General features: G+C 46.1%; 1 protein-coding gene across 3 annotated transcripts; it reads right to left on the reverse strand.

Annotated features, from left to right (window-relative positions):
• Positions 1-2,700: 2,700 nt before the first annotated feature.
• On the reverse strand, positions 2,701-10,041 carry LOC101072684 (leucine-rich repeat neuronal protein 1). 3 transcript variants are annotated; one of them, XM_029834316.1, is made up of 14 exons: positions 9,837-10,041; positions 8,087-8,249; positions 7,839-7,978; positions 7,282-7,383; positions 7,015-7,199; positions 6,251-6,493; positions 6,054-6,176; positions 5,610-5,732; positions 5,076-5,505; positions 4,682-4,811; positions 4,419-4,600; positions 4,151-4,309; positions 3,380-3,850; positions 2,702-3,184 (listed from the first exon to the last, which is right to left on the reverse strand). In XM_029834316.1, exons 2-14 carry the CDS (start codon positions 8,163-8,165, stop codon positions 3,155-3,157), a joined length of 2,397 nt encoding a protein of 798 aa, XP_029690176.1. In that variant the 5' UTR covers positions 8,166-8,249; positions 9,837-10,041; the 3' UTR covers positions 2,702-3,154. The 3 variants fall into 3 exon arrangements, with proteins under 3 accessions (XP_029690175.1, XP_029690177.1, XP_029690176.1); XM_029834315.1 differs by having other exon boundaries at positions 2,701-3,850; XM_029834317.1 differs by lacking the exons at positions 7,839-7,978; positions 9,837-10,041 and having other exon boundaries at positions 2,701-3,850; positions 8,087-8,220.
• Between the last annotated feature and the right edge of the window lie 1,416 nt (positions 10,042-11,457).

Below are 11,457 nucleotides of genomic sequence, written 5' to 3' on the forward strand. Positions count from 1 at the left end.
CCAGCTCTGCAGGAACCAGATGTTAATGATTCAAGTGGATCGTCCTAAAACGTCAGGCAGTATGTTGGATATTGAACATACAGCTTGTAATATCAATGGAATATCATCTGTTAACCACAGGTGAGGGTCGGGGGTCAGACCGAGACCTTTGCCCTCTAGCTCAGATGACTTTGCCACATCAATCCTGTGAAGATCACCAGATCCTTCCCCACTGGAGGGAACAAGTCTTCTCTGAAAAGGAGCAGGAGATCCACCCTTGGCCTTATTAGATCTACTGACTGTCATGCCAGCATCTTCACACCACACCAGTGTAAACTAGGAGTCATGCTCTGTAAAGCCAGTAGGTCTTCCACCAAATTGGTATTAAAAGGACTGATGAGGACTTGTTGGAGGCGTCTGGCAACCTGGAACAGCTCTGAGTGATCAGCACCCCAGTTTGATTCCTCCTGATGGGTATTCGTTGTCTTTCCAGCCCACACGGGACCGTTTAAGTGTTTATTTCCGCAAGGTCCAGGTTGATGGAGGGAAATGATACATTTCTGAGCCATAAACCTGGCCCAGACAAGCTGTTAGGCATTTTCTGCCCCTGTAGCTTCTGGAATAGGGCCTCCTGGCTGCTGACTCTGGCCACACCAGCTTAATCATTCTCCTGGACCTCTCAGCAGCTTCTAACACCTCTTTCCAGCCTCCTCAACCACCTTCCAACTACCATGGCCTCACCTGGTGTCAGTCACATCTTGCCAACAGGACAGTTTGTCACCATATTTGGCTCCAGTTCCCCCCCCCCCCCCCCCCCCCCCCCCCCCCCTGCCCCTGTCCGCCAAGGTGGGCCTCAAGGTTCTGTCCTTGGGCACATCCTCTTCACCATCAGCACACTCCACCTGGGTCAGATCATTGGGCATCATGAACTCAATTACCACAACTGTGCTGATGATACTCCGCTCTGTCTTAGCATTGCAACATTCGCTTCCCAAAACAGAGCTCATGCTTGTGGAACCTGCGGTGCTGCTCAAGGAAGTTTGGGGCTCTCCTCCTTCAGGTCGATGGCTGCTCCTTCTCCCCATCTGCTGAGTTCTGCAACCTGGGCATCATCCTGGACTCCACCCTGCCATCCCAGTCACAGAGCAAATCCGCCACCAAATTTGCCTCATCCTTGCCTTCGTCAGCATCCATCAGGACTCCGGCAATAGCGTCCTGCTCGGGGTGGACGTACTGAAGTCTGTCCAGATCTTAGGGTTCTCAGCACATCACCCCACTCTCATCCACCTTCTCTGGCTCCCCGTGAGATTCAGTCTCTCCTATAAGAGCCTCCTCCACCAACACACTCCATCCTGAAGCCTCCAGCCTCCATTGTGGGTCTGCTCTCCACCCAGTATACCAGCGGATGCATTTTGTGGACGCGGCCTTCAGTGTAGCTGTCCCCACCCTCTGGAGGTTCTTCCTTTAACAGATACATCCTGCCCCATCCCCTGGATTCAAATCTGCCCTCAAAACCTGTCTGTTTTCCCTGGTTTTAGTCCCAAAGTTACCACGTTCACCTACTCAGTTAGCTCACCGCTGTAGTTGGTCCTGTCTGTTGTTCTGTCTTTGTCTTTTTTGCTTTTGTAAAAAATCCCCAGGTATCTTGAAACACACTATATGAATCTAATTTATTATTGTTGTTGTAATTTATACCATTATTAGTATGCTAATCATCATTATTAATGATGATAAAAATAATAATCAAATAAACAATGTTATTTTTCTCCATCTGCACTTTAAGTTTTCTTCAATCTTGGGTGAAATAAGAATGATATTTGGTTTCTTTCTGACTGCAGCCAGGTTGTGGTACAGATATATTTTATTATTTTATATATATATAAAAATTTACAAAAACATTTTACAATAAATGTGTGGGCAAGCCTCCAAACAGTGCACTAAATAAATAAATAAATAAATAAATAAAGAGAATCATGTTCAGCATGTCCTGCACTGTGCTGAGTGCTGGCAAAGTCCTTCCGCAGCAGGATGCATGTGTGGATCACCTGTGTATGTACAAGAGTGACTCAGACGCCACCGGGATGCATCCAGGCTGTGTTGCCAGTGTGCCATTAGGTGAAAGTTCAACAGTGTAAAAGATTCACCCGAAAAGACACCTTTTTTGAGCAAAATTGACCTGAAAATTCCAGTTAGACATACGAGGGCTGAATAAAGAGCTGCTGGAGAAGTAGGAATAGTTCTATAATATAATATCAAAAACCACTCAATGCATGTTGATCGCAACCAGCAAATAACTAAAATGATACTCAGGCTGATTCTCAATGAACTGAATAAATCGTGATTCATTATTTCGCTGATTCAGTAAAATTGTTTACAAATTTAACATTTTTCACGAGGATAGAATAAATATTTTAAAAAGAACGTTTTTGGTGACTGAAGTACATTCCCAGCCTCCTTCTGCTTGTGAATCCCAAATGATATCTTATGTACACGTAAACGCTAATTTAAACTTTGATGACATATAAGTCGCTGATGAGCCAGCAGAGTACGAGTAAAATCTAAACATGCCATTAACTGTAATGAGAAAAGAACTTGTTCAAAGAAAATAGACAAATATAATATCTTTGTTTCATTTCTCTCTTTCTCCACACCATGTGCATTTATATATATATACACATACACACACACACATACGTGTGTATATATATATATATATATATATATATATATATATATATATATATATGAACACACATACACAATCTAATAATATAAAAATAGTGCCATATAACAAGTGAAAGTGAAATGGAACTTTCATGTGTCTCTTTGTTTACTATGTTTACGTGTATATGCTACGCAGTGAGTGAGGGTATTGAAGGTGAGCAGAGCAGTGCGTGGTGAGTACAGCTTTGTACAGTGGTGTTGTTTTCAGAAAAGTTCAGTGCTGGTGTTGTGTTAAATGTTGAACCGTGCTACAGGTGTGTACATTCACAAGTGTTTGCCTTGGACTGCTTGTTCCTGTGAGGGTGGCATTAGAGGACGTCTGACACATGCTTTGGAAGAGGAGGAGAGAGTCTGTTGGTTGGTGAACTGAAGGAACAAACAGCGGGGGGGGGGCCTTGGGCCTGTGATGGAGTTCACCTCCCCGTCTCTGGATGCAGCTACAGTGATGATTTTAATTACTCATCGTCCTGTTGGACAGCGTCTGCAGGAAATCAAATATTCTTTGTATTAGCTGGTAAACCTTCACCCATCCAGGTTCTCCTCTCCGCCCTTGTCCCCTCCTCATGTGCTCCATTGATTCTAACCCTCCCTCCTCCCCGCTGCCTCTCAGTTACCACATGTACGTTTTGTTGGTGTTGATCTGACTGCCCCCTGCCTTTTCTTCCTTTTCTCTCACCTCTCTTTCTTCATCTTCTTTGTCGTCTTTGTCTTTCTCGGTCTCGTTTTCCCAGAGTGTGATGAGTGGTGGGTACAGCTCATTCAGAGGGATGGATGTGGCATGCTGGATGTACTTTTTCAGCGAGTGTCCGCAGGACTTGTGCTGCTGCGCACGGCGGCTTATGTAGACCACTAGCAGTGCCATGATGGACAGAGCGAACATGGAGCCCATAACAGCCGCGACTGCAATGCTACTTCGGCGTGATGCCGCCATTTCCACAGAGAAATCGGCCTCCTTGGTGGTGATGTTCACACAGGAGATGTGGAGAGGAGAGGAAAAGGAGGGTGAGGTGTTGGGGCTGGGGGAGGGGCTAGGAGACAACCAGGTGGTGGTTGCTACAGGGGGAGACGATGAAATGGTGAGGCAGACACGGTACTCTGTGGCAGGAAGTAGGTGAGTCAAATTATACTCCTGGACATCCACTGGAACCTGAGAAAGGTGGGAAGACAAGGGAGAGAGAGAGATGGGAGGGTGAAGCTATTACACCATTTCCCCCCTTGCAGAGGTGGGGTCTAAGCTGGTAAAGGTCACCTGTTACCCGTCTTTTACACACTCAACTTCTCTGGCTAAACTGGTAACACTTAAAAAGAGTGGCCTCTCTCTTTTTGGCCTAGCAGGACCATGAACTGGGCCTCCACTTGATCAACACGAGGGAGTTTAGGTTCTCTCCTGTATTTAGCGTTTACCTAAAATGCCAAATATGACACCAACATGCACTACTATAATCACCTTGGTGGTGTAGCTTATCTGAGGATTGTTGATGTGCACGGTGGCGCTGATCCACTGGGGCAGATACAGCTGAGATGTCTGCTGGGCCTCCACCGACGACGAGGTTTCCCGGTTGGGAAACAACTTCCACTCCAACACCACCGACTGGTCATCCACCATCTGAAGTTTAATTCAGGTTTATTCGGTGTTAAAGAGTGATTCAGATACATCATAAAGAAAAACAGCTCCAGGCATTAAAAGGGAACAAGAAGAGGGTTAAAGCTTGCACCTTCGCCACAACCACCAGCGAGGACGCCGAATCAGATAAGTTCCCTGGCCAGTTTTGCTCCCTGCTTGGCGCTCCGTCCCACCAGCCTAAATCACCCGCCTGGCCACCAACTGAGTCCACAAACATGGAGAGGCTCCTTGTGTCGGCCCCCTCCCTGTTCCACGCTACACAGGTATATATGCCTGAAAGACAGGGCCGGTAAGGATCAACTCTAGATCAGTTCAGACGCAGAGAGCCGTTAGAAGGCTGACAACAAATTCAACCTGCATCTGAAGGCTCCGCATGTTCAATCACCAACACGCCAGACTCAGAGATATGATGCTTCCTCTTTCGGCTGTTCGGCTCGTGTCCCTCCTTTGATGAGTCCGGTGCAGCCATTGCCTCTGAACTCACCTGTATAGACCAGAGGAAACCAGGAAAGAAAATAAATCACGCAACCAATTTTTAAAGGCTTAGTGTGGTAATACTGAAATCAGATAGAATGAAAGCCAATGGATCTCTGCTTCCTTCCATGATACAAATATTGAGCCAAAATGTGCCTTAAATGCGCGAAGAGTGAATGGGATTATGAGCTGCGCTCCACGATTCGGTCTCCACTCAGTCACTGATCCAACCCTCCACGGTGGGAGGCCTCTTCAAGCAATCGCAACAGCTCACCTTGTCTCCAGTAGGTGTTACCCAGTAGAACTGGGGGGCAGGGTCAGCGTCTGCCCAGCACTCCAGTGTAATTGGCTGCCCGGCACTGACGTTAATGGCAGGTGGGAAGGAATAAGGAGAGATTTGAGGGAGACAGCTGTTTGTTCCACTATCGCCACCAGTGGTGTCCCCCCATCGAGCTGCCACCACCTCCCGCAGCTCTCGACCCACCAGTTGATGGGGAGAGGAACAGAGGGTGGTGGTGGACTCCAGGATCTTTAAATCTGACTGGTTGCCAAGGTGGGGTCCCCAGGAGGAGCAGCAATCACATCGCAGAGGGTTCGAGTGCAAAGACACCTCCTCCAGGGAGGGGAGGGAGGAGAAGATCGCTCCAGAGAGGAAGCTGAGTTGGTTGTTGTGGAGGAAGAGAGTCCGTAGGGATGGCAGGTATCTGAGGGGGAGGTAGAGAGACGAGAGGAAAAGAAATGTTTTTAATCTGTTCAAGAACAATACAGAATTCTTTAATTGATGTTAAACAGACAGAAAGTCAGACACCTGAAGGCCTGTGGGTGGATGTAGGACAGTTGTGGGTTGCTGTTGAGCTCTAGTTTGACCATATCGGGAAGATTCTGGAAGGCGAACCTCTCCACTATCAGAAGCTCTTCCATATTGTTGAGACTGAAGACAGAAAACAGCAGAATCAGCACAATTACTTCATCTACCAGAACCTTGTGTGCAAAAATCTGGACATGTGTTGTTTTGACTGCCCCTTTGAGCAACAACTTAAGCCTGAATTTAACTTTTGTCCTTTTCTTCCTGGTTTTCGTGTTCCCGGTGATTCTGTCAAACACAGGATGATGTGGCTCCTGAGCAGTTATGCTGGTGGACTGTGCAGCACCTGCTGTATTTGTATGTGACCTCCATCCAGATGGATGGGCCTCTCTGGTCAGCATCAAACTTCAATAGTCCAAATTTAGACTTTAGACTTCCTGAGTTTACCTGAGCTCCTCTAGATGCTGAAAGTTTTGAAAATCTCCGTGCTGGATCCGGCTGATTGGGTTCCGGTTTAGATCCAGAAACTTTAGATTGGGAAGGGCACTCAGGGCATCCCGAGGAACAGACCTGTCGGTAAAAATATCGTCCAGTGAGGGAAGGTTAAACGTGTAAGTCTACCAACAGACAGAAGAGAGACACACCTGAGTCGGTTGTCGTAGAAGGACAAACTCTCCAGGTAGTCGAGGCCGTGGAAGACAGCAGAAGGGACAGAGTTCAGTCCCATTCCAGCCAGTACAAGGCTATGGAGCCGAGAAAGAGGTAGGAAGTTCTTATCCTCCAGTCCCAGGATGGGGTTCTCCCCAATCATCAGGATCTCCAGAGATGGCAGAGACTCAAACCACTGACTGTTAATGGCTACTAGTCTGTTAGAGTTGAGATGCAATCTACAGAACGAAGGAGAGAAATACGGAAACACTGTCGAAAAGGTGTAGGAGACAATTATAGACGTGGCCGTACAGCAGAGGAGATTAAAGCTCATCCTTTAATTATTTGTACATTAAAGAAAACATCTTTTTGTATAAATTCTTCATCTGTGTATGAAAGCCTCAACACAACTGTCAACGTTGGGCAACTGTTGGAAGTTATTTGCCTTTTTGTTGGTCCCCAACTCTCATTTAGTCAATCAGCAACATTAATGTAGAGAACTCTGACAGGTGAGGGGGCTTCATCGCTAATTAACAAACAAAGCCAAAATTATTCAAATTTTTCATTCTAGACTTGAAATGGCATCTAAGAAATAAAAATGAACATGAAATAAAGTTTATTGTTGCTCATAAGTTTGGACCAAGTCTTCCAGTCGACTCGGTTTTCCTGCCGTAACAACTTTCCCGTCATCACAAACACAATTGGGAAGCAGGAAACCCGTGTAAGCTCGCCGTTAAAGTCAAAAACACTCCAGAGTTACCGTAGCAGGTTGGACAGCCCAGCAAAGGCCTTGGGGCCAATGGAAGAGATTCTGTTGTGATTGATGTAGAGCTCTTCCAAACAGGTCAGGTTCATCAAACCAAAGTCATCCAACTCCTCCATGTGGTTCTCCTCCAGGTAGAGAGTCACCAGCTGGCTCAGAGAAGACAAACCCATCGAGCGTACCTGAGCAGAGAGAGGAAGAGCCCTTTCCCATCATGGAGTCCCACATTTGTTGGTTACCCGGGCCCTGGTGTCACCTGTGTACCTGTGTGAAGTGATTCTGCGAGAGGTCCAACTCTGTCAGGTTACTGAGGCTCTGTAGCTCAGTGGTGATGGAGGAGATGTTGTTGCGCTGCAGCAGCAGCAGCTGAAACACATTTTCATACTCATAATCTGATTACATGATACAGTGCAGCGCAACCGATCACTTTCCAGTACAGGTCATCAAGACCGATGGTTTGAGTCTGAGCACCCTCTTCAGCATGCCATAAGTTCCAGTTCCAGTTTAATGTAAATCGTGCACATATAGCAGCATCCTGCCTGTCTCAGGATGATACTTCATCTCAGTGTGTGTGGTACATCTTTAAAAGGCATTTGTGTGTTGTAAATTGTGAGCGTGTGCGTCTATAATCTGTAACCTCCTTCATTCAGTTCAGTGGTCGCAATGAAGGCAACTATTGTGCAGCAAATGCAACCACTTATTGCTAAGGTTGTGCTTCTCTTGCCAGGTTTCAATTTATCTTTCTTAATTCAACATCAGTGATGCTTGTGTCTTAAGCTAAATGAGCCAAAATGGTGCAACGTTATTATTACAGGTGGTACCTGCGTGTCAGATGAAATATTGGTTGGTACTCTCTGAAGACGGAGCTCATTACAGTCGACTGTCTTTGCTTGATGATACACAGACTGAGGTGTGTACCAGGGCCTCGTCTCACACACACACTGCAGAGGACACGTGCTACCTGCAGCACGGAACACACACTGCGCTCAGCCACACTTCCCTTTTAAATCTGGGTTAAATTTATCTTCATGATATATTAATATGACATCTCCACGTGGGTTTGCTATACCTTCGCTGGCCCCGCCCACTCTGGCGTGCACTAACAAGGTCACCAGGGCGAGGAGGAAAAAAAGGACTACGAAGTGCATGATGCTCTGGGAGCGAGGTAGAAATGCGATGATGGTTTAACTGCAGCGGAATCTTCTGCCACAAGGTCCGACAGCACCGACGACCTGTCGGACAGAAACACAGGAAGTGATCAGAACTGACTCTGACTGGGTTCAAATCTCACTTCGCAAAATTCCAACCGATTAAACCGATCATGTGAAAGCCATGTCAAGCTGGTTATATTCTGGTTACAAGTCATTAATGTCCTGTTTGTGGTAACATGATGGGAAATTCAAAGTTTTACTTTATTATTTATTCTACCACTTACACTAGTTATTGTAGACTAATGTGTAATCAAGTAGTTGGATGAGGTAATGTCCACCTGTGACCTCATCACAACCAGATGATGCTTCATGTGTCAAGACATCATCTGATGAAGTCAGTTTGTAGATGGAACAGCAAAATAATCTGAACAATCATCTCAAGCAGTGGCACAACCTATCTGAAGGTTTAGCAACGCGGTTGTTATAACACAACTGGTTGTTACTGTGGAATCCTCCACTGTGAGGAATAACTAAAGCGAAGACACTGTCTGACCTACTTTATCTCATCTTCACACACAGTTTCACAACAAAAGTGTCAGTCTTCCAGCGGGCGAGACGAGGAGGGGACGAGAGAAGGAGATAGGAGGAAAGAACAGTGGAGGAGACAACTGCTGGAGGGGAGATGATTGCAGAGCGGAGTGAGATAAAGAGAAGAGGCATGGAGGTGAGATAGAAAGAGAATGGAGGAGAGAGCCGGGGTGAGAAAAGGAAGGGGGAGAGATGAGAGACGGTAAATCAATAGATGAGAAGGAAGACGGGCAAGAGAGAAGACAGGCAAGGTAGGGATAGGTGGGGAAAGAGAGACCAGGTGAAACACCAGAAGAAGAGAGATGAGGCGAAACAAAGGGGGAACAAAGAAGGAGCAGAAAGGAACAAAGGAGTCAGCTGTGGATTTTAGTGAAAGGGAGCAAACAAGGGAGGAAACACAAGAAAACAAAACTAAAGTGAAAACTCAACAACAAAACCAAGAGTGAAGAGCGGAGAACAGAGGCCGTGAGAAGTATGGTCTAAATACAGCCGCGAGAGACATTACACAACTGAGAGGCTTTACAGACCCGGGAAAACTACCGGTAAAGTTGAATGTGTCTTACAGTCAAAACATTGCCAACCTTGTACATAATTCCATAATTATGAGTAAAGGTTGGCTTGTAAAAGTTCAAAAGACTAAAACAAAGCAAAGTTTGTCAAAATAGTAAAGACTAAGAATAAATGTAGCCATTATTAAAACCAGTCCAACTCGAAGATCCAAAGACTTTTTTAAATGCCCATTTTTTAATGTGGGAAGGAAAGAAAAGAGAAATGAAAATGTTCCAAAAATAGCCCATTTGCTATGCTAGCTCATTTTTAACTCCACATTCTGAATGGTGTGATGAATTATGCTGCATTTTCATATGCACATTAAATAATTTAAGAGTAATAATGCTACAGAACAAGTTTGTTGCGGTCTGTAACACAGCCTGAGCTGAGCTTACATAATAACTTTAGTCTAGAAACTGTCTGGATGGTTTCAGGTTTATTTGCGGACATCCGCGCCTTCGGCACCGAGCGGTGCTGCCAGGCGTCCCGATGGAGCGCGCGTGCGGGCAGGTTAGAGGACGGCCGCCTCACCTTGTTCCGGCTCCGGCTCCTCCCGCGCGGCGGATGCGTCTCGCGCCGCAGCAGGACAACAGGCGCGAGACACCGACTGTCTGACGGAATGTCGGCCTTTTCCGGGTGTTGTTGAAGCGAATTGTGATAAAAATGAATCCTGCAGCAGCTTTTGTTTAACAGCATCTCTCTCTCTCCCCTGCCCGGTTCCCAGCAGCTGACTCCGGCGCAGCCAATAGGATTTGAGGGCGGACGACGGCGCGATCGCAGCCCGGATGCTGCGCAGAGGCGATGGGGCGGGGGCGCGTGGGGGGGCGCTAACATGACGTAATGCTCCAGATTTCCCGAATGACTCGGCCTCTCTTTGTACTTCCCTCTCCATCCATCCTCTCCACGCTGTCATGAGCTTCACGCATCTCTTCATCTCCAGCACCAGCTTCCTCAGCAGTTATCAACTTAAATAATGCAACTAAGACAACGATTAAAATGTAAATAATTCCTATGAAGCTGTATGTATGTATGTATGTATGTATGTATGTATGTATGTATGTATGTATGTATGTATGTATGTATGTGCATGTGTTTGGATTTGCTACATACTAAGAACTAATGAAGTCATTCTATAGCAGGAAAGCGAGGACATTTTTGAGAAATGAAGACATTTTAGCCTGTCCTTCCTTCAAAGGGATGTCTGAGAGTTAAGACGTGGTTTTAGGGCTGAACTGGGTTCAATTCAGGGTCCGGGGTCGGCTGTGACGGTTGTTGTGCTTTGAAAGTCCTCACAAAGATTGAAGTACAATGGTGTGTGTTTGTGTGTAGTAAATAGACAAATGATTGGGTTACACTCCGGTGTTGGGTTACGCAAGTACTGGCAGGAACTGTGTGATGTTATTATGTAAAAATGGTGACGCTCATTACAGAAAAGAAAACATGACTCAGGAGGTCGGTTCTCTGTGAGCTGCTCCTCTCTCTCTCTCTCTAAAGGACGTTGTCAGCACCAGTGGTACCAACACCCCGGTGCAGCACCAGTGGTGCTCCATGGAGAGATGTTCTGATCCAACTAATAACTCAGATAACAGGTGTAAGCTCTCCCTTTAAGTAATGAGGGGCCGCAACCACAGCACTGAAGTCCCTGAACGATGGTGTGATGTTCCTGGAGATGCTGTCATCAGATCTGAGGACAGCGTGTCCAGTAAGTTCCACTCCACAGGAGTCATTCGAGGAGCAGGTGAGTCACAGCTTGGCAGAGAGGCTAAAACGTGGACCAGCTCGCTCCAGTTCTGAGGTCCTCATGATGCCTGAACTCCACTGTTTCTGAACAAAGTAAATAAAGTATTTACAAATTTTAGAATGTGAAAAATTAAAAACTACAGGGAAACACAACTTAGACTGGATCAACACTGAAATTACAGCTGAAGGGCAACAACATGTTCTTTTCACTGTTGCCAAATAGAAAAACAAGACAATTTACAATTGAGTCTCGTATTTTGCTAATGTTCCCTCACGTCGGCACGAGGAAATAACCGATACCAATGAAAAGGCTCCATTAGCAACATTAGCGTTAGCCTCAGCTCAACGTACATTTACAACCTCCAGCAGGATGAAAGCCACACGGATCAGTCAGGAATCAAACACACCAGGC

The sequence above is a fragment of the Takifugu rubripes genome, chromosome 3 (genome assembly GCF_901000725.2).
Source record: "Takifugu rubripes chromosome 3, fTakRub1.2, whole genome shotgun sequence".
Classification (NCBI taxonomy): domain Eukaryota; kingdom Metazoa; phylum Chordata; class Actinopteri; order Tetraodontiformes; family Tetraodontidae; genus Takifugu; species Takifugu rubripes.

Excerpts from the sequence above, each read along its gene's own strand:
- LOC101072684 (XM_029834315.1), bottom strand. The coding sequence starts at position 8,165 with ATGCACTTCGTAGTCCTTTTTTTCCTCCTCGCCCTGGTGACCTTGTTA. Across the intron at positions 6,177-6,250 it reads TTCTACGACAACCGACTCAG|GTCTGTTCCTCGGGATGCCC; the intron begins GTGTGTCTCTCT and ends TTTTACCGACAG. Across the intron at positions 3,851-4,150 it reads AGATAAGCTACACCACCAAG|GTTCCAGTGGATGTCCAGGA; the intron begins GTGATTATAGTA and ends CACCTTTCTCAG.